This window comes from Pseudophryne corroboree, chromosome 1 (assembly GCF_028390025.1).
Source record: "Pseudophryne corroboree isolate aPseCor3 chromosome 1, aPseCor3.hap2, whole genome shotgun sequence".
Taxonomy (NCBI): Eukaryota; Metazoa; Chordata; class Amphibia; order Anura; family Myobatrachidae; genus Pseudophryne; species Pseudophryne corroboree.
The window spans coordinates 159,627,167-159,650,811 of record NC_086444.1 but is presented as its reverse complement, the minus strand read 5'-3'; the positions used below and the strand labels follow the sequence as shown (position 1 = coordinate 159,650,811).

General features: G+C 48.7%; 1 protein-coding gene across 1 annotated transcript in view; it reads right to left on the bottom strand.

Moving 5' to 3' along the window:
• LOC134889019 (uncharacterized) overlaps window positions 1-23,645 on the bottom strand; it is a 391,009-nt gene that overhangs the window by 340,492 nt on the left and 26,872 nt on the right. Inside the window, exon 2 of the mRNA XM_063913347.1 lies at window positions 8,344-8,508. Within this exon, the coding sequence (XP_063769417.1) occupies window positions 8,344-8,471 (128 nt within the window). The 5' untranslated portion in view covers window positions 8,472-8,508. The remainder of the gene's footprint in view (window positions 1-8,343; window positions 8,509-23,645) is intronic.

The window sequence follows — 23,645 nt, the reverse complement described above, 5'->3', positions numbered from 1 at the left end:
GTAGGCCACAATCCGCGGGAGCTCCGGAGCCCACTCCCCGATTCTGCAGTGCTTACCAGACCACACCAGGGGGATCAGGGGAGGCAGGGAGGGCAGTAGGGATAGGAGAGATGCCCAGGGAGAGAAGGTTTAAGGGGATAGGGTCAGTAGCCGCAGGAGCCCACAGTAATCGTGTCTGCTTACACCCTATGGGGTAAATTTACTAACATTCGTAATTTTCCGTTTGAGGTCAAAGTTCAATCACGAATGACATCGAAAGTGTAAATATGCAACTTTTTGAATTGATTACGACTAATTTACTAAGCTGCCGTATTCTGCATTTTCGTTTTTTCCGATGTCGATGTCATTCGTTTTTTTAGGCAGTGTTTTACGGGAGTGAATTGTAAAACACTGCCGACATTAACACAATGAATCTCGTCCGGATCTGTGAGATCCGTGCTGGGCTTCATTGTGTACCTTTCGTAAAAAAAAGAACATTGCTAAAATTAAAAAAAAAAAATGCGTGGGGTCCCCCCTCCTAAGCCAAACCAGCCTCGGGCTCTTTGAGCCGGTCCTGGTTGCAAAAATATGGGAAAAAAATTGACAGGGGTTCCCCCATATTTAAACAACCAGCACCGGGCTCTGCGCCTGGTCCTGGTTCCAAAAATACGGGGGACAAAAAGCGTAGGGGTCCCCCGTATTTTTGAAACCAGCACCGGGCTCCACTAGCTGGACAGATAATGCCACAGCCGGGGGTCACTTTTATACAGCGCCCTGCGGCCGTGGCATTAAATACCCAACTAGTCACCCCTGGCCGGGGTACCCTGGAGGAGTGGGAACCCCTTAAATCAAGGGGTCCCCCCCCTCCAGCCACCCAAGGGCCAGGGGAGAAGCCCGAGGCTGTCCCCCCCATCCAATGGGCTGCGGATGGGGGGCTGATAGCCTTTGTTGAAAGTTATGAATATTGTTTTTAGTAGCAGTACTACAAGTCCCAGCAAGCCTCCCCCGCAAGCTGGTACTTGGAGAACCACAAGTACCAGCATGCGGCGGAAAATAAGATTTTACTCACCGGTAAATCTATTTCTCGTAGTCCGTAGTGGATGCTGGGACTCCGTAAGGACCATGGGGAATAGCGGCTCCGCAGGAGACTGGGCACAACTAAAGAAAGCTTTAGGACTACCTGGTGTGCACTGGCTCCTCCCACTATGACCCTCCTCCAGACCTCAGTTAGGATACTGTGCCCGGAAGAGCTGACACAATAAGGAAGGATTTTGAATCCCGGGTAAGACTCATACCAGCCACACCAATCACACCGTATAACTCGTGATACTATACCCAGTTAACATTATGAAATATAACTGAGCCTCTCAACAGATGGCTCAATAATAACCCTTTAGTTAGGCAATAACTATATACAAGTATTGCAGACAATCCGCACTTGGGATGGGCGCCCAGCATCCACTACGGACTACGAGAAATAGATTTACCGGTGAGTAAAATCTTATTTTCTCTGACGTCCTAAGTGGATGCTGGGACTCCGTAAGGACCATGGGGATTATACCAAAGCTCCCAAACGGGCGGGAGAGTGCGGATGACTCTGCAGCACCGAATGAGCAAACTCTAGGTCCTCCTCAGCCAGGGTATCAAACTTGTAGACTCTTGCAAAAGTGTTTGAACCCGACCAAGTAACAGCTCGGCAAATTTGTAAAGCCGAGACCCCTCGGGCAGCCGCCCAAGAAGAGCCCCTTTCCTCGTGGAATGGGCTTTTACAGATTTATGGTGCGGCAGTCCAGCCGCAGAATGTGCAAGTTGAATCGTGCTACAGATCCAGCGAGCAATAGTCTGCTTAGAAGCAGGAGCACCCAGCTTGTTGGGTGCATACAGGATAAATAGCGAGTCAGTTTTCCTGACTCCAGCCGTCCTGGAAACATATACTTTACAGGGCTCTGACTACGTCCAGTAACTTGGAATCCTCCAAGTCCCAAGTAGCCGCAGGCACCACAATAGGTTGGTTCACATGAAAAACTGATACCACCTTAGGAAGGAATTGGGAACGAGTCCTCAATTCCGCCTTATCCATATAAAATACAGATAAGGGCTTTTGCGTGACAAAGCCGCCAATTCTGATACACGCCTGGCCGACGCCAAGGCCCACAGCATGACCACTTTCCACGTGAGGTATTGTAGCCCCACGGATTTAAGTGGCTCAACCCAATGCGACTTCAGGAAATCCAACACCACGTTGAGATCCCACGGTGCCACTGGAGGCACAAACAGGGGCTGACTATGCAGCACTCCCTTAACAAAAGTCTGAACTTCAGGCAGTGAAGCCAGTTCTATTTTGGAAGAAAATCGATAGAGCCGAAATCTGGACCTTAATGGAACCCAATTTTAGGCCCATAGTCACCTCTGACTGTAGGAAGCGCAGAAATCGACCTAGCTGAAATTCCTCCTTTGGGGCCTTCCTGGCCTCACAGCACTCAACATATTTCCGCCATATGCGGTGATAATGGTTTGCGTTCACTTCTTTCCTAGCTTTAATTAGCGTAGGGATAACTTCCTCTGGAATGCCCTTTTCCTTCAGGATCCGGCGTTCAACCGCCATGCCGTCGAACGCAGCCGCGGTACGTCTTGGAACAGACAGGGCCCCTGCTGCAGCAGGTCCTGTCTGAGCGGCAGAGGCCATGGGTCCTCTGAGATCATTTCTTGGAGTTCTGGGTACCAAGCTCTTCTTGGCCAATCCGGAACAATGAGTATTCCATAGGCCTTGGAAGTTTCTTCCCTGTGTGACTGCCCCCCAGCCTCGAAGGCTGGCATCCGTGGTCACCAGGACCCAGTCCTGTATGCCGAATCTGCGGCCCCCTAGAAGATGAGCACTCTGCAGCCACCACAACAGCGACACCCTGGCCCCTGGAGACAGGGTTATCCGCCGATGCATCTGAAGATGCGACCCGGACCACTTGTCCCACAGATCCCACTGGAAGATCCTTGCATGGGACCTGGCGAATGGAATTTCTTCGTAAGAAGCTACCATCTTTCCCAGGACTCGCGTGCATTGATGCACCGACACCTGTATTTGTATTAGGAGGTCTCTGTCTAGAGACGACAACTTTTTGGACTTCTCCTCCGGGAGAAACCCTTTTTATCCTGTTCTGTGTCCAGAACCATACCCTGGAACAGTAGGCGCTTCGTAGGAACCAGCTGCGACTTTGGAATATTCAGAATCCAGCCGTGCTGTTGTAGCACTTCCCGAGATAGTGCTACTCCGACGAACAACTGCTCCCTGGACCTCGCCTTTATAAGGAGATCGTCCAAGTACGGGATAATTATTTCGGCCATTACCTTGGTAAATACCCTCGGTGCCGGGGACAGACCAACGGCAACGTCTGGAATTGGTAATGACAATCCTGTACCACAATTTTGAGGTACTCCTGGTGAAGAGGGTAAATAGGGACCTGCAGGTAAGCATCCTTGATGTCCAGTGATACCATGAAATTCTCCAGGCTTGCAATAATCGCCCTGAGCGATTCCATTTTGAACTTGAACCTTCGTATATAAGTGTTCAAGGATTTCAATTTTAGAATGGGTCTCACCGAACCGTCTGGTTTCGGTACCACAACATTTTGGAATAGTAACCCCGGCCTTGTTGAAGGAGGGGTACCTTGATTTCACCTGCTGGAAGTACAGCTTGTGAATTGCCGCCAGTACTACCTTTCTCCGAGGGCAGCCGGCAAGGCTGATGTGAGGTAACGGCGAGGGGGACTCGCCTCGAACTCCAGCCTGTATCCCTGTGATACTACTTGCAGAACCTAGGGATCCACCTGTGGGCAAGCCCATTGGTCCCTGAAGTTCCCGAGACGCGCCCCCACCGCACCTGTCTCCACCTGTGGAGCCCCAGCGTCATGCGGTGGACTCAGAGGAAGCGGGGGAAGATTTTTGATCCTGGGAACTGGCTGTTTGGTGCAGCTTTTTCCTTCTTCCCTTGTCTCTGTGCAGAAAGGAAGCGCCTTTGACCCGCTTGCTTTTCTGAAGCCGAAAGGACTGTACCTGAAAATACGGTGCTTTCTTAGGCTGTGAGGAAACCTGAGGTAAAAAAATTTCTTCCCAGCTGTTGCTGTGGATACGAGGTCCCAGAGACCATCCCCAAACAATTCCTCACCTTATAAGGCAGAATCTCCATGTGCCTTTTAAAGGCAGCATCACCTGTCCACTGCCGGGTCTCTAATACCCTCCTGGCAGAATAGACATTGCATTAATTCTGGATGCCAGCCGGCAAATATCCCTCTGTGCAACCTTCATATATAAGACGACGTCTTTAATATGCTCTATGTTAGCAAAATATTATCCCTGTCTAGGGTATTAATATTATCTGACAGGGTATCAGACCACGCTGCAGCAGCACTATTTATGCTGAGGCAATTGCAGGTCTCAGTATAGAACCTGAGTGTGTATATACAGACTTGAGGATAGCCTCCTGCTTTTTATCAGCAGGCTCCTTCAAGGTGGCCGTATCCTAAGACGGCAGTGCCACCTTTTTTGACAAACGTGTGAGCGCCTTATCCACCCTAGGGGATATCTCCCAACGTGACCTATCCTCTGGCGGGAAAGGGTACGCCATCAGTAACTTTTTAGAAATTACCAGTTTCTTATCGGGGAACCCACGCTTCTTTACACACTTCATTCACTCATCTGATGGGGGAACAAAACACTGGCTGCTTTTTCTCCCCAAAAATAAAACCCCTTTTATGTGGTACTTGGGTTCATGTCAGAAATGTGTAACACATTTTTCATTGCCGAGATCATGTAACGGATGTTCCTAGTGGATTGTGTATATGTCTCAACCTCGTCGACACTGGAGTCAGACTCCGTGTCGACATCTGTGTCTGCCATCTGAGGTAACGGGCGTTTTTTGAGCCCCTGATGGCCTTTGAGACGCCTGGACAGGCGCGGGCTGAGAAGCCGGCTGTCCCACAGCTGTTACGTCATCCAGCCTTTTCTGTAAGGAGTTGACATTGTCGGTTAATACCTTCCACCTATCCATCCACTCTGGTGTCGGCCCCACAGGGGGCGACATCCCATTTATCGGCCTCTGCTCCGCCTCCACGTAACCTTCCTCATCCAACATGTCGACACAGCCGTACCGACACACCGCACACACACAGGGAATGCTCTGACTGAGGACAGGACCCCACAAAGTCCTTTGGGGAGACAGAGAGAGAGTATGCCAGCACACACCAGAGCGCTATATAATGCAGGGATTAACACTATAACAGTGATTTTTCCCCAAATAGCTGCTTGTATACACATATTTCGCCTAAATTTAGTGCCCCCCCTCTCTTTTTAACCCTTTGAGCCTGAAAACTACAGGGGAGAGCCTGGGGAGCTATCTTCCAGCTGCACTGTGAAGATAAAATGGCGCCAGTGTACTGAGGGAGATAGCCCCGCCCCTTTTTCGGCTGACTTTTCTCCCGCTTTTTCATGGATTCTGGCAGGGGTAATTTATCACATATATAGCCCTGGGACTATATATTGTGATGATTTGCCAGCCAAGGTGTATTATATTGCCCTCAGGGCGCCCCCCCCCCCCAGCGCCCTGCACCCATCAGTGACCGGAGTGTGAGGTGTGCATGAGGAGCAATGGCGCACAGCTGCAGTGCTGTGCGCTACCTTGTTGAAGACAGAAGTCTTCTGCCGCCGATTTTCCGGAACACTTCTTGCTTCTGGCTCTGTAAGGGGGCCGGCGGCGCGGCTCCGGGAACGAACACCAAGGTCGGGTCCTGCGGTCGATCCCTCTGGAGCTAATGGTGTCCAGTAGCCTAAGAAGCCCAAACTACCACCAGTTAGGTAGGTTCGCTTCTTCTCCCCTTAGTCCCTCGCTGCAGTGAGTCTGTTGCCAGCAGATCTCACTGTAAAATAAAAAACCTAAAATATACTTTCTTTCTAGGAGCTCAGGAGAGCCCCTAGTGTGCATCCAGCTCAGCCGGGCACAAGATTCTAACTGAGGTCTGGAGGAGGGTCATAGTGGGAGGAGCCAGTGCACACCAGGTAGTCCTAAAGCTTTCTTTAGTTGTGCCCAGTCTCCTGCGGAGCCGCTATTCCCCATGGTCCTTACGGAGTCCCAGCATCCACTTAGGACGTCAGAGAAAACCGGGCCCGCTGGTACCTGTAGTACTACTACTAAAAAAATACCCCAATAAAGACATTACACACACACCTTGAAAGTATAACTTTAATGCATACATACACACCACCATATACACATACTTACCGTATGTTCACACGAGGGTCGGTCCTCTTCTCCATGTAGAATCCATGGTGTACCTGTTGAAAAAATTCTACTCACCAAATCCAGTGTAGAGGGCTCCTCGGGTAATCCATTTGTAATCCATGTACTTGTAAAAATAAAAAAACGGACACCCGACCACGAACTGAAAGGGGCCCCATGTTTTCACATGGGACCCCTTTCCCCGAATGCCAGAAACCCCCTCTGACTTATGTCTAAGAGGGTTTCCTCAGCCAATCAGGGAGCGCCATGTTGTGGCACCCTCCTGATCGGCTGTGTGCTCCTGTACTGTCTGACAGGCGGCACACGGCAGTGTTACAATGTAGCGCCTATGCGCTCCATTGTAACCAATGGTGGGAACTTTGTGGTCAGCGGGTGACCGAAAGTAACCTCACCGCTGACCACAAAGTTCCCACCATTGGTTACAATGGAGCGCATAGGCGCTACATTGTAACACTGCCGTGTGCCGCCTGTCATACAGTACAGGAGCACACAGCCGATCAGGAGGGTGCCACAACGTTGCACTCCCTGATTGGCTGAGGAAACCCTCTTAGACATAAGTCAGAGGGGGTTTCTGGCATTCGGGGAAAGGGGTCCCATGTGAAAACATGGGGCCCTTTTCAGTTCGTGGTCGGGTGTCCGTTTTTTTATTTTTACAAGTACGTGGATTACAAATGGATTACCCGAGGAACCCTCTACACTGGATTTGGTGAGTAGAATTTTTTCAACAGGTACACCATGGATTCTACATGGAGAAGAGGACCGACCCTTGTGTGAACATAAGGTAAGTATGTGTATATGGTGGTGTGTATGTATGCATTAAAGTTATACTTTCAAGGTGTGTGTGTAATGTCTTTATTGGGGTAATTTTTTAGTAGTAGTACTACAGGTACCAGCGGGCCCGGTTTTCCGCCGCATGCTGGTACTTGTGGTTCTCCAAGTACCAGCTTGCGGGGGAGGCTTGCTGGGACTTGTAGTACTGCTACTAAAAACAATATTCATAACTTTCAACAAAGGCTATCAGCCCCCCATCCGCAGCCCATTGGATGGGGGTTACAGCCTCGGGCTTCACCCCTGGCCCTTGGGTGGCTGGAGGGGGGGGACCCCTTGATTTAAGGGGTTCCCACTCCTCCAGGGTACCCCAGCCAGGGGTGACTAGTTGGGTATTTAATGCCACGGCCACAGGGCGCTGTATAAAAGTGACCCCCGGCTGTGGCATTATCTGTCCAGCTAGTGGAGCCCGGTGCTGGTTTCAAAAATACGGGGAACCCCTACGCTTTTTGTCCCCCGTATTTTTGGAACCAGGACCAGGCGCAGAGCCCGGTGCTGGTTGTTTAAATATGGGGGAACCCCTGTCAATTTTTTCCCCATATTTTTGCAACCAGGGCCGGCTCAAAGAGCCCGAGGCTAGTTTGGTTTAGGAGGGGGAACCCCACGCATTTTTTTTTTTTTAAATTAAAACATTTCCCACCCCTTCCCACTGAAAAACATGCACGGATCTCATGGATCCGTGCATGCCTATACAAACACGGGATAAAAAAGCAGGTCTGGTTTTTTTTAGCACTTTTTCACGATTTGTATTTCATCACGGCAGTGTTTGGCTATTGTCGGCAGTGTTTGTGTTTTGCACTTTTTAGTAAATGACCGATTTCTACCAAATTGCAGGCGTATTTGACCGATGGTGTATTGATTCGTGATTTTTTCCTAGGACTTCCAAAATATTACGAATGCCCTCATCACTGCCGTGATTTTTGCTTAGTAAATTACCGAGATGACACTTTGAAGAAAAAATGGCATCTCGGTCAAAATCGGGATCTTAGTAAATATACCCCTATGTTTCTATGTTTAAAGCCTGTGTCTTGTCTTTATTGTAATATTTCTTTTACAGGTGGAACTACAGGTACCAGTGGGCAGGCATACTGGTACTTGTGGTTCTCCAAAACAGAAGTCTGCATGGTCATAACAGTGCTCAGTGTTAATGTATTTCACTATTATTTTCATGTAAAGGTAACTAGCTGTGTTATGCATGTGATTAATAATAGTAAATAAAAAGCATGTGTAATACAAAACACACTAAAAACCTTTTTAGCTGCAACTCATCTATTTCCTCATCACTGCCAGTAATGGAGTCATCCACAATAGTTTCATCACTGTCATAATCTGAAAACATTTGGTCTTTCATGGTACAACAAGCATCTCTGTCCTCCATGTTTCACTGTCGTTATTGAAAATCTTCATATCATTTTCTGCAATACAAAATAGTTTTATTTCAGTATCAAAGTCCAAATGCAACCTAACAAAAATTTCAATATTGCAGCATTAACCGCATGGTATAACAATCCTCAGGAGGCCGTAAATAGGGTTGTGCAAGCTGAGCTGCCACGCAGGGCACCATTCCTGTTTGGGTTGGATTATTACTATCCCAATGTTTCGCATACACAGTTCTACAACAGGTTCCATCACTCACATTTACATCATTTGAAGTACAATCAGAATTTACACTCCTTTCTCTCTGCGTGTTGCAGCTATCTATCGCCCACCTGGGCAACCCAAACAATTTCTAGAAGATTTTTCTGCCTGGCTCCCTCACTTCCTATCCTCTGACATCTCCACCATTATCATGGGAATTTCAATATTGCTATTGATAGTCCAAAATTTGATGCTCATGCCTCCAAACTACTCTCTCTAACCTCCTGTCTCTGCCTCTCACAATAGACTGACTCCTCTACTCATCAGGAGGGCCACTGCCTTGATCTAGTATTCACCAGACTATGCTCAGTTTCTGAATTCACTAACACCCCTTTTCCTCTCTCATATAACAACCTTATCACCTGCATGCTCTCCTCCAATACTTAAAACTCCTCCAATGCTTCAAACTCAGTGTCACTGAAGTCCTCCAATCCTCCTCAAACCCACGGAAATATTAATGCAATTCATCTTCAAGAGCTTTCCACCTCACTCCAACAACTGCTTTCAACTATTTTTGCATTCACTTCTGCTGAGATGGCTGTATCGCACCCTTGATCACTGCTACACTACCCTCAAGTCTGCCTTCCGGTCTATCCCGCGTGCTGCACTCGGCCTATCTGACCACTGCCTCGTCCATCTACTCCCTACCTATACACAGAAGCTGAGAGCAGTTAAGCCTGTCGTTAAGACTGTCAAGAAATGGACCAATGAGGCCAAGATGAAGCTCCAGGCCTGCTTTGACTGCACGGAATGGGGGGTCTTTGAAGCCTCGGCAACCGACCTGAATGACTTGACAGACACTGTCACATCCTACATCAGCTACTGTGAGGACATGTGTGTACCTACCAAGACTTACGGCATTTACAACAACAACAAGCCCTGGTTCAATGCCCAGCTCAGGCAACTTCGTCGAGCCAAAGAGGAGGCCTATAGCAGCGGTGACAGAGCACTATACAACCGTACTAGGAACTCTCTGACTAAAGGAATTAGGCTAGCAAAAAAGCGGTTCTCGGACAAGCTGACAAACGATCTCTCCACCAATGACCCCGTATCTGTATGGAAAGGAATGCAATCCATAACCAACTATAGGAAAACATCAAAGTCCACCGCCATGCACCAAGACCTTGCAGATGAACTGAACCACTTTTATTGCAGGTTCGCAAAAGAAGTCCCCTGCAACCCAAACAATCACCTCTACGATGCCCCGAACACCGACGGCAAACCCCAGGCACTGCAAGTCACCCAAAAAGAGGTGGAGGCATTGTTCAAAAGGACCAAAACCAGGAAAGCTCCGGGTCCTGACGGAGTGTCACCATCTGCCCTAAGAGCATGTGCGGGTCAGCTCGCCCCCATATTCACCAAGATCTTCAATAAATCGCTGGAGCTACAGAAAGTCCCTTCCTGCCTCAAAAGGTCTACTATAGTCCCGGTCCCCAAGAAACCCACTATCACGAACCTGAACGACTACAGGCCGATAGCACTGACGTCTGTGGTCATGAAAACGTTCGAGCGTCTGGTTTTGAATCACCTGAAAACTGTGACTGGCCCCCAACTGGACCCCCTGCAGTTCGCCTATCGCTCGAATCGGTGTGTCGAGGATGCAGTCAACCTGGGCCTGCACTACATTCTACAGCACCTAGACATTCCCGGTACCTACGCGAGGGTCCTGTTTGTCGATTTCAGCTCGGCCTTCAATACAATCGTCCCCAGCATCCTCCACCCCAAATTACTTCGCCTAGGGGTCCCAGAAGCTACCTGTTCCTGGATAATAGACTTCCTGACAGATAGGACACAGGTGGTGAAAGCGGGGGAATTCACGTCTCAAGCGCGGTCCATCAGTACAGGGGCCCCTCAGGGCTGTGTCCTCTCACCCCTGCTCTTCTCCCTGTACACAAATGACTGTACCTCAGAGGCGCAATCAGTAAGGATCATCAAATTCGCCGATGACACCACCGTCATCGGCCTCATCAAGGATGGGGACGAATCCGCCTACAGACGGAAAGTAGACCGGCTGGCCCAGTGGTGCATCCACAACAACCTTGACCTCAACCCCCTCAAAACTGTCGAGATGATAGTGGACTTCAGGAAGAAGTCATCTAGTGCACCTCCGCTAATGATTGCTGACAGTGTGGTATCGCTAGTGGACTCCTTCAAGTTTCTAGGGACCACAATCTCCAGGGACCTTAAATGGGGGTCCAACACTGATGCCACTGTTGGGAAAGCGCAGCAGAGGTTGTTCTTCCTCAGGCAACTAAGGAAGTTCAACATCCCACAGAAGCTCCTGCTCCTCTTCTACTCCGCGATTGTGGAGTCGGTACTGTGCTCCTCGATACTCGTATGGTACAGCTCCGCCAGTGCGAGGGACATATGCAGGCTCCAAAAGGTGGTCAGAACCGCAGAGAAGATCATCGGGCCGACCTTCCCTCAGTCCAGGACCTGTACTTGTCCAGAGCTAAAAAGCGGGCAATGAAGATAGTAAAAGACCAGCTACACCCCGGCCACAGCATGTTTAACTTGCTTCCTTCAGGCAGGCGTTACAGGGCTGTCCCCGCCAGATCCACCAGAAGCCTCAAAAGTTTCTTTCCCCAAGCTGTCCGCCTGCTGAACTCCTGAACATTGACTGACTAGACGTACATGTAACTCACTTGTGTCCCTACGGTATACCTATCTGTGTAACTTTACTTGCCCCCCCCACACACACACACACACACACACACACACACACACACACACACACACCTGCTTACCTGTTACCTACTTGGCTGTTGTATAGCAAACCGAAGACAAATTCCTAGTATACGTAAGTATACCTGGCCAATAAAGCTGATTCTGATTCTGAACCAGACTCTAGAGATAGCCCTTGATGAAGTGGCTCCAGCTACTCATCACACTCCACATATGCCTAGATGTCAACCGTGGCACTCTAAAGTAACAAGACACCTACAAAAACTGTCACGTAAAATTGATCACCAGTGGTGTAAATCTCATATTCCAAGTGACTTCCTCACATATAACACTGTCTACCACTCTTATCGTAATGCCCTGGACACTGCCAAACAAACATATTTCCAAACTCTCATCTCTGCTCATGCCTCTAGCCCCAAATGACTTTTCAATACATTTAAATCACTTCTCAACCCTCCTTCACCCAACCCACCAGCTACTATCAAGGCGCATGTTCTAGCTTCGTACTGCAAGTACAAGATTGATAAGATCCAAGATTAAATGGTATGCTCTTTCTCAACCAGTGACCTACTCAATTTCCTACCTGAACCCTCTGGCACTTTCTTTTAATTTGATCCCACATATGAAGATGAAGTATTATTATTACATTTTATTTATAAGGCGCCACAAGTGTCTAGCAGCGCAGTACAAAGGCCATACAATAGAACAGTATATAAGGAGACAGAACTTAACATAACAGTAAATAAATAACAAAAATAGAGTACAGATAACAAAGAGCACCAAAATTCTCAATACATAATACAGCTTAGATGGAAGTAACGAGGGAGTAATCAGTGTACTACTAGGAGCTGGTGGCCATAGATAGAGATGAGCCTTTACACGCAGGAGAAAATGCGGATAAAGATGGTCGTTGAGATATTGATAGGGGGTGTTACTCTGGCTGGGGGAAAGATGAGTTCAGTTTTGTCCGTGTTGAGCTTCAGAGAGTGCTCAGAAATCGAGGAGGGGATGGCAGAGAGGCAGCTGGAAACCTGAGGGAGGACAGAGGGGGACAGATCAGGAGAGGAGAGGTAGAGTTGTGTGTCATCAGCTTAGAGGTGGTATTGAAGGCCAAAGAAGTTAATGAGCGCACCCAGGGTAGAGGGAGAACAGAAGGGGGTCGAGGACAGAACCCTGAGGAACACCAACAGGAAGGATGGAAGAGAGTCAGGTGATGCCGAAGGCAGACACCGAGAAGGAGTGGTTAGTGAGGTAAGAGGTAAACCAGTCAAGAACAGTGCTAGAGAGGCCAATGTTTTGGAGTGTACGGAGGGAGATAGGATGATCCACGGTGTCGAAGGAAGCAGAACGGTCCAGAAGGATAAGCAGAGAGAAGTGGCACATGGATTTGGCCGAAAGCAGGTCATTGGTGATTTTCACCAGGGTAGTCTAAGTGGAGTGGAATGGATGAAAGCCAGATTGTAGTAGTTCAAGGATGGAGTTGTCAGAGAGTTAGCTGGTGAGATGGCTGTAAACCAGTCGTTCAATTAGTTTGGAGGCGAATTAGAGAAGTGAGATGAGGCGGTAGCTAGTGGGTGATGAAGGGTTGAGGTTGTTTTTTTTTTAGAATGGGTGAGACCAGAGCATGTTTGAATGGTGAGGTAAAGATGCCAGTAGAGAGTGATAGGTTGAAGAGGTGTGCAAGGTGGGAGCAGGCAGTGGGGGAGAGGGAGCAGGGAAGATGGGAGGGGGTCCAAGAGGCAGGTTTGGGGGGAGGATAATATGAGAGAGTGGACTTCCTTGTCTGTAGTGGGGCAGAAGGAGGACAAGGTGGGATAGATGGAGGGGAAGGATGATAGGGGGGGCAGCAGGGGGGTGACGGAAGGAGATATTGTGTTGGATTTTCTCAATTATGGAGATGAAGAAGGAGGCAAAGTCAGTGGCAGTGAGGGAGGATGGGAGGGGAGGAGGAAGGGGGCAAAGGAGAGTGTTGAAGGTTTCAAAGAGACGGCGTGGACTGGAAAGAGATGAGTAATTGGAAAAATGAGATTTATGGTAAGAACTTACCGTTGTTAAATCTCTTTCTGCGAGGTACACTGGGCTCCACAAGGATTAACATCGGGTGTAGAGTAGGATCTTGATCCGAGGCACCAACAGGCTCAAAGCTTTTGACTGTTCCCAAGATGCACAGCGCCGCCTCCTCTATAACCCCGCCTCTGTGCACAGGAGCTCAGTTTCGTTAACCAGCCCAATGCGGTAGCAGGTACCAGAGACGACAATCGCTCGTAGCCAATTACACCACATACTCACCACAGGAGAGGGTGTCAGCGGCTATGCCAATACCAACCCAAAGGAGCTAAGTGCGTCAGGGTGGGCACCTTGTGGAGCCCAGTGTACCTTGCAGAAAGAGATTTAACCATGGTAAGTTCTTACCATAAATCTCGTTTTCTGCTGAGGGGCACACTGGGCTCCACAAGGATTAACATCGGGGATGTCCTAAAGCAGTTCCTCATGGGAGGGGACGCACTGTAGCGGGCACAAGAACCCGGCGTCCAAAGGAAGCATCCTGGGAAGCAGTGGTATCGAAGGCATAGAACCTAATAAACGTGTTCCCTGAGGACCAAGTTGCCGCCTTGCACAATTGTTCAAGGGTCGCACCACGGTGGGCCGCCCAAGAAGGTCCAACCGACCGAGTAGAATGGGCCTTAATGATAGCAGGAGCTGGACGACCAGCCTGTACATAAGCATGTGCAATCACCATTCTAATCCATCTGGCCACACTAAACCTCCAGGCTGTTACAGGTGCCATAATTGTATCACTTGCAAATATATGGTAGCTTGTAGAGAGTTCAAGCATCCGCATAGGGACAAATTATATGATATCAGATTTGTTCTGACATGCAATACCACACATGTAGTGTACATAATTGTGTGCCCTTGTGGCTTACACTATATCGGCCAAACTACCCGTAAATATTGATCAGCCGGTATCCCGACATTTCAAGGAGGCAGGTCATTCCCTTGAAGATCTGAAGTATTATATGATTGACCATGTGCCGGAGTTCTCCGAGGAGGGGATAGGGGTAAACAATTGCTTCTGAAGGAATCCCGATGGATTATCCGTTTGGGCACTACTAAACCAATGGGTTTGAATTAAAAAATCAATTGGAACAGTATGCTATAATAGTGTTGTACATGTCATGTCATTTTACACTCTTTTTTACATGCATATACTATTTCTAATACCGCTCCTGTTCTTTAGCTAAATGCTATGTTATCTTGTGTTTATAATATGTATGTCTTAAACATGTATGTTTTGTTCCCCTCTCCTGCAGCTCTCACACTATGGCTACGACAGGACCTCTTGCTGGCTGGATGGAGCGCAGGAAGCCGGCGTGTGGAACGCATACAGAGCGGTTCCCATAGCAGCGGCGGACACGCACCAGGAAGTGAAGCAGAGGATGTTTCCGGCGGGCGTGATGTTCGAGCGCTGTACGGAGCGGGAATCGGGTGATGGGTAAGGGTATTTACGTAAGTTATTTGTGTTTGTGCCTTTGCTGTAACGAAAACGTTTGACTCAACATCTAATACAGATGTCATTATTCATTATTATCAGACTCTGAGTGCCATCCATGTTGCTACTATATATATATATATATATATATATATATATAGTTATAGTCATTTGTAAAAGAGGGCACTCACCAATTTTTCTAAAAAGGTCAAAGGTCATTTATTACCACATCATCATTAGACTTGATGATGTGGTAATAAATGACCTTTGACCTTTTTAAAAAAAATTGGTGAGTGCCCTCTTTCTCTATCGTCCTAGTGGATGCTGGGGTTCCTGAAAGGACCATGGGGAATAGCGGCTCCGCAGGAGACAGGGCACAAAAGTAAAGCTTTCCGATCAGGTGGTGTGCACTGGCTCCTCCCCCTATGACCCTCCTCCAAGCCAGTTAGATTTTTGTGCCCGGCCGAGAAGGGTGCAATCTAGGTGGCTCTCCTAAAGAGCTGCTTAGAGAAAGTTTAGCTTAGGTTTTTTATTTTACAGTGAGTCCTGCTGGCAACAGGATCACTGCAACGAGGGACTTAGGGGAGAAGAAGTGAACTCACCTGCGTGCAGGATGGATTGGCTTCTTGGCTACTGGACATCAGCTCCAGAGGGACGATCACAGGTACAGCCTGGATGGTCACCGGAGCCTCGCCGCCGGCCCCCTTGCAGATGCTGAAACATGAAGAGGTCCAGAATCGGCGGCAGAAGACTCCTCAGTCTTCTAAAGGTAGCGCACAGCACTGCAGCTGTGCGCCATTTTCCTCTCAGCACACTTCACACAGCAGTCACTGAGGGTGCAGGGCGCTGGGAAGGGAGCGCCCTGGGAGGCAAATGAAAACCTATTTGGCTAAAAAAATACCTCACATATAGCCTCCGGGGCTATATGGAGATATTTAACCCCTGCCAGAATACACTAAAGAGCGGGAGACGAGCCCGCCGGAAAAGGGGCGGGGCCTATCTCCTCAGCACACAGCGCCATTTTCCTTACACAGCTCCGCTGGTCAGGACGGCTCCCAGGTCTCTCCCCTGCACTGCACTACAGAAACAGGGTAAAACAAGAGAGGGGGGGCAAAATAGTGGCAAAAATTATATTATAAAAGCAGCTATACAGGGAGCACTTATTATAAGGCTATCCCTGTCATATATAGCGCTTTTGGTGTGTGCTGGCAAACTCTCCCTCTGTCTCCCCAAAGGGCTAGTGGGGTCCTGTCTTCGTTAAGAGCATTCCCTGTGTGTCTGCTGTGTGTCGGTACGTGTGTGTCGACATGTATGAGGACGATATTGGTGTGGAGGCGGAGCAATTGCCAAATATGGGGATGTCACCTCCTAGGGGGTCGACACCAGAATGGATGCCTTTATTTATGGAATTACGGGATAGTGTCAACACGCTAAAGCAGTCGTTTGTCGACATGAGACGGCCGGACAATCAGTTAGTGCCTGTCCAGGCGCCTCAAACACCGTCAGGGGCTGTAAAACGCCCTTTGCCTCAGTCGGTCGACACAGACCCAGACACAGGCACTGATTCCAGTGGCGACGGTGACGAATCAACCGTATTTTCCAGTAGGGCCACACGTTATATGATTTTGGCAATGAAGGAGGCGTTACATTTAGCTGATACTACTGGTACCACTAAACAGGGTATTATGTGGGGTGTGAAAAAACTACCTATAGTTTTTCCTGAATCAGAAGAACTAAATGATGTATGTGATGAAGCGTGGGTTGCCCCCGATAAAAAGATGCTAATTTCAAAGAAGTTATTAGCTTTATACCCTTTCCCGTCAGAGGTTAGGGCGCGCTGGGAAACACCTCCTAGGGTGGATAAGGCGCTCACACGCTTATCTAAACAAGTGGCGTTACCCTCTCCTGAGACGGCCGCACTTAAAGATCCAACAGATAGGAGGATGGAAAATATCCAAAAAAGTATATACACACATACAGGTGTTATACTACGACCAGCTATAGCGTCAGCCTGGATGTGCAGTGCTGGAGTAGTTTGGTCAGAGTCCCTGATTGAAAATATTGATACCCTGGATAGGGACAATGTTTTACTGTCTTTAGAGCAAATAAAGGATGCATTTCTTTATATGCGTGATGCACAGAGGGATATCTGCACACTGGCATCACGGGTAAGTGCTATGTCCATTTCGGCCAGAAGAAGTTTATGGACGCGACAGTGGTCAGGCGATGCGGACTCAAAACGGCATATGGAAGTTTTGCCGTATAAAGGGCAACAGAAAAAGACACCGACTTTTCAACCGCAGTCCTTTCGTTCCTTTAAAAACAAGAGAGCAAAGGGATATTCATATCTGCCACGAGGCAGAGGAAGGGGGAAGAGACACCAACAGGCAGCTCCTTCCCAGGAACAGAAGCCCTCCCCCGCTTCTACAAAAGCCTCAGCATGACGCTGGGGCTTCTCAAGCGGACTCGGGGGCGGTGGGCGGTCGTCTCAAGCATTTCAGCGCGCAGTGGGCTCACTCGCAGGTAGATCCCTGGATCCTGCAGATAATATCTCAGGGGTACAGGTTGGAACTAGAGACAGATCCGCCTCGCCGTTTCCTGAAGTCTGCTTTACCAACGTCCCCCTCCGAAAGGGAGACGGTTTTGGAAGCCATTCACAAGCTGTACTCTCAGCAGGTGATAGTCAAGGTACCTCTTCTACAACAGGGAAAGGGGTATTATTCCACTCTATTTGTGGTACCGAAGCCGGACGGCTCGGTAAGACCTATTCTAAATCTGAAGTCCTTGAACCTGTACATAAAGAAGTTCAAGTTCAAAATGGAGTCACTCAGAGCAGTGATAGCGAACCTGGAAGAAGGGGACTTTATGGTGTCCTTGGACATCAAGGATGCGTACCTCCACGTTCCAATTTACCCCTCACACCAGGGGTACCTCAGGTTCGTTGTACAAAACTGTCACTATCAGTTTCAGACGCTGCCGTTCGGATTGTCCACGGCACCTCGGGTCTTTACAAAGGTAATGGCCGAGATGATGATTCTTCTTCGAAGAAAAGGCGTATTAATTATCCCATACTTGGACGATCTCCTAATAAGGGCAAGGTCCAGAGAACAGCTAGAGAGGGGATTAGCACTGTCTCAAGAAGTGCTAAAACAGCACGGCTGGATTCTGAATATTCCAAAATCCCAGTTAATGCCGACAACTCGTCTGCTGTTCCTAGGGATGATTCTGGACACGGTTCAGAAAAAGGTTTTTCTCCCGGAGGAAAAAGCCAAGGAGTTGTCCGAGCTTGTCAGGAACCTCCTAAAACCAGGAAAGGTGTCTGTACATCAATGCACAAGAGTCCTGGGAAAAATGGTGGCTTCTTACGAAGCAATTCCATTCGGCAGATTCCATGCACGAATTTTCCAGAGGGATCTGTTAGACAAATGGTCAGGGTCGCATCTTCAGATGCACCAGCGGATAACCCTGTCTCCAAGGACAAGGGTATCTCTTCTGTGGTGGTTGCAGAGTGCTCATCTATTGGAGGGCCGCAGATTCGGCATACAGGATTGGATCCTGGTGACCACGGACGCCAGCCTGAGAGGCTGGGGAGCAGTCACACAAGGAAGAAACTTCCAGGGAGTGTGGACGAGCCTGGAAACGTCTCTTCACATAAACATTCTGGAACTAAGAGCAATCTACAATGCTCTAAGCCAGGCAGAACCTCTGCTTCAAGGAAAACCGGTGTTGATCCAGTCGGACAACATCACGGCAGTCGCCCATGTGAACAGACAGGGCGGCACAAGAAGCAGGAGTGCAATGGCAGAAGCTGCAAGGATTCTTCGCTGGGCAGAGAATCATGTGATAGCACTGTCAGCAGTGTTCATCCCGGGAGTGGACAACTGGGAAGCAGACTTCCTCAGCAGACACGACCTTCACCCGGGAGAGTGGGGACTTCATCCGGAAGTCTTCCACATGCTGGTAACCCGTTGGGAAAGACCAATGGTGGACATGATGGCGTCTCGCCTCAACAAAAAACTGGACAGGTATTGCGCCAGGTCAAGAGATCCGCAGGCAATAGCTGTGGACGCGCTGGTAACGCCTTGGGTGTACCAGTCGGTGTATGTGTTTCCTCTTCTGCCTCTCATACCAAAAGTATTGAGAATTATACGGCAAAGAGGCGTAAGAACGATACTAGTGGTTCCGGATTGGCCAAGAAGGACTTGGTACCCGGAACTTCAAGAGATGATCACGGAAGATCCGTGGCCTCTACCTCTAAGGAGGGACTTGCTTCAGCAGGGTCCCTGTCTGTTTCAAGACTTACCGCGGCTGCGTTTGACGGCATGGCGGTTGAACGCCGGATCCTAAAGGAAAAAGGCATGCCGGAAGAAGTCATTCCTACTTTGATTAAAGCAAGGAAGGAAGTAACCGTGCAACACTATCACCGCATTTGGCGAAGATATGTTGCGTGGTGCGAGGATCGGAGTGCTCCGACGGAGGAATTTCAACTGGGTCGATTCCTACATTTCCTGCAATCAGGATTGTCTATGGGTCTCAAATTGGGATCTATTAAGGTTCAAATTTCGGCCCTGTCGATTTTCTTTCAAAAAGAATTGGCTTCAGTTCCTGAAGTCCAGACTTTTGTTAAGGGAGTGCTGCATATACAGCCTCCTGTGGTGCCTCCAGTGGCACCGTGGGATCTCAATGTGGTTTTGGAATTTCTAAAATCTCATTGGTTTGAACCACTAAAAAAGGTGGATTTAAAATATCTCACATGGAAAGTGACCATGTTACTAGCCCTGGCTTCGGCCAGGAGAGTGTCAGAACTGGCAGCTTTATCTTACAAAAGCCCATATCTGATTTTCCATTCGGACAGGGCAGAACTGCGGACTCGTCCGCATTTTCTCCCTAAGGTGGTGTCAGCATTTCATCTGAACCAGCCTATTGTAGTGCCTGCGGCTACAAGTGACTTGGAGGACTCCAAGTTACTGGACGTTGTCAGAGCATTAAAAATATATATTGCAAGGACAGCTGGAGTCAGAAAATCTGACTCGTTGTTTATATTGTATGCACCCAACAAGATGGGTGCTCCTGCGTCTAAGCAGACGATTGCTCGTTGGATCTGTAGCACAATCCAACTTGCACATTCTGTGGCAGGCCTGCCACAGCCTAAATCTGTAAAGGCCCACTCCACAAGGAAGGTGGGCTCATCTTGGGCGGCTGCCCGAGGGGTCTCGGCATTACAACTTTGCCGAGCAGCTACGTGGTCAGGGGAGAACACGTTTGTAAAATTTTACAAATTTGATACTCTGGCTAAGGAGGACCTGGAGTTCTCTCATTCGGTGCTGCAGAGTCATCCGCACTCTCCCGCCCGTTTGGGAGCTTTGGTATAATCCCCATGGTCCTTTCAGGAACCCCAGCATCCACTAGGACGATAGAGAAAATAAGAATTTACTTACCGATAATTCTATTTCTCGGAGTCCGTAGTGGATGCTGGGCGCCCATCCCAAGTGCGGATTATCTGCAATAATTGTACATAGTTATTGTTAACTAATTCGGGTTATTGTTAGGAAGCCATCTTTCAGAGGCTCCTCTGTTATCATACTGTTAACTGGTTTTGATCACAAGTTGTACGGTGTGATTGGTGTGGCTGGTATGAGTCTTACCCGGGATTCAAAATTCCTCCCTTATTGTGTACGCTCGTCCGGGCACAGTACCTAACTGGCTTGGAGGAGGGTCATAGGGGGAGGAGCCAGTGCACACCACCTGATCGGAAAGCTTTACTTTTGTGCCCTGTCTCCTGCGGAGCCGCTATTCCCCATGGTCCTTTCAGGAACCCCAGCATCCACTACGGACTCCGAGAAATAGAATTATCGGTAAGTAAATTCTTATTTTTACAAATGACTATTTATTGGAATTAACTGTTCCTTGGAATGGAGCACCATCTGTTTGGATCCTTGAAGTGCATCCAGTGCGGATGCCCACAGAATTATATATATATATATATATATATATATATATATACACACACACAAATAGAAAATTCAGCACTCACCATAGCAAGCTCACTTGTCCTCACAACATCAATAAATAAATGATGGGGGTTTAGTTAGTGAATTGGCCAATGCACGGAAGCCTGCAAACCGCTCGCCAAGGTACCCCACCTTCATGCAGGTCCTACACTATCACCAAGCCTTAAAAATTAAAACCTGGCAACTGTATCACACATAATATAACTGCAAATATGCCCACTAGGTTTAATGTATACCTGCCACAAATCTTATGGCTTTTAAAGGTATACTAGTCACCTGACACTGGCTGATAAATTACTAAGGAGCAGCTGACACAGGTTTAGAACAATTGAGATTTTTAAGGCTTTGTGATAGTGTAGGACCTGCATGAAGGTGGGGTACCTTGGCTAGCGGTTTGCAGGCTTCCGTGCATTGGCCAATTCACTAACTAAACCCCCATAATTTATTTATTGATGTTGTGAGGACAAGTGAGCTTGCTATGGTGAGTGCTGAATTTTCTATTTGTATGTATTTGGGTAGGTGGCCATGGGCTGTATGCACCCCACCCTATGCGTGGTGAGTGCAGACACTGCACCCCGCTTCTGGGGTGGCGCGTGCTGTGGTTTTCTATATTTGTTTGTATATTGTGGGGTTAATCTTTGGTTAACTCTTATTAACTGTGGTCACAGGCCTTTTCATGCACCCCTGTGTAATCTCAATTGTTCTAAACCTGTGTCAGCTGCTCCTTAGTAATTTATCAGCCAGTGCTACTGGTTGATCGGACTTTTTGCCTGACAATATATATATAATACAATGCGCGGTCCAAGACCGGATGTATATATCAGAATACTCGTACAATATATTCTGGTAGAGGTACACTTGTTCTTAACTAACGCTGTCTTAAAATGACATGTATAATACTTAAGTGTCTGTAAAATGACAGCGCTGATGTACAGGCGGATTTACAGAAGGAGACCTTGCCCTGCAGTCCCGGAGAGAAGATGGTGCCCAAAGTCTCAGTCAGGGAGTGAGGGGGAGTGTGAGGCAGCTCCAGGGCGGGAACACCAGCAGTAGATGGCGCCCAGAGCTGGGGGAGGGGCTACAGGTCAAGCGTCTTATCCCCTATGCTGGTCCTCACCACCGGGTACTGTGGAGCCTTATTAAAGTGGATATTTTACTATCCGACCTGTGCTCTCATGCCCTGGTGGATATAGTGGGGTCCCTGTTCTGTCACAGTGTCCAGCGTCTTGGTCCGTCTCCCAAGACCGTGACCGGAACGCGATTTAATGACGGGTCCCGCCTGGGGGACCCTCTTACCTCCTCCCTTAGTAGCAGCCACGCGATCCAGGAGAGCATCTGCGGTGGTGTGCCTAGGAACCGAAGCGCCTCCGCCGGAAGTACCTGGGAACAGAGCCAGCGGGAGTATGCGACACTGCTGGGAAGGTGATGGAGCCACAGCACAGTATGTCACACTGACATATGAAGTGCTGCAGCCCTTGAAGTCTTCTAAAAACGAGATTTATGGTAAGAACTTACCTTTGTTAAATCTCTTTCTGCGAGGTACACTGGGCTCCACAAGGATGGACAATGGGGTGTAGAGTAGGATCTTGATCCGAGGGCACCAACAGGCTCAAAAGCTTTGACTGTTGCCAAGATGCACAGCGCCGCCTCCTCTATAACCCCGCTTCCGTGCACAGGAGCTCAGTTTTTAGTTAACCAGCCCAATGCAGTAGCAGGAAAAGAGATGACAACTGTTAGTAGCCACAACACCACAGTCTCACGACAGGAGAAGTGTCAGCGGCTAATTCCACACCAACCCAAAGAAGCTAAGTGCGTCAGGGTGGGCGCCTTGTGGAGCCCAGTGTACCTCGCAGAAAGAGATTTAACAAAGGTAAGTTCTTACCATAAAACCCGTTTTCTGCTGCGGGGTACACTGGGCTCCACAAGGATGGACAATGGGGATGTCCTAAAGCAGTTCCTTATGGGAGGGGATGCACTGTAGCGGGCACAAGAACCCGGCGTCCAAAGGAAGCATCCTGGGAAGCGGCAGTATCGAAGGCATAGAACCTTATGAACGTGTTCACAGAGGACCACGTAGTCGCCTTGCACAATTGTTCAAGGGTCGCACCACGTTGGGCCGCCCAAGAAGGTCCAACAGACCGAGTAGAATGGGCCTTAATGTGATCAGGATCAGAGAGACCAGCCTTCACATAAGCATGTGCAATCACCATTCTAATCCATCTGGCCAGAGTTTGCTTGTGAGCAGGCCAGCCCTGTTCGTGAAACCCAAACACAACAAAAAGAGAATCCGATTTCCTACTAGGAGCAGTTCTCTTCACATAGATACGGAGAGCCCGTACCACATCCAAAGACCGCTCTTTGGGAGACAGATCAGGAGAAACAAGTTCCGGGACTACAATCTCCTGATTAAGGTGGAACGAAGAAACCACCTTAGGTAGATAGCCGGGACGAGTCCTAAGAACCGCCCGGTCACTGTGAAATATCAGATATGGGGAACTACAGGACAAGGCAACCAAATCCGACACTCTTCTAGCTGAAGCAATAGCCAGCAGAAACACCACCTTAAGGGAAAGCCACTTAAGGTCAGCTGAACCAAGAGGTTCAAACAGAGACTCTTGTAACGCCTCCAAAACCACCGACAAGTCCCAAGGAGCCACAGGCGGGACATAGGGAGGTTGGATACGCAACACGCCCTGAGTAAAGGTATGCACATCAGGTAAGGTAG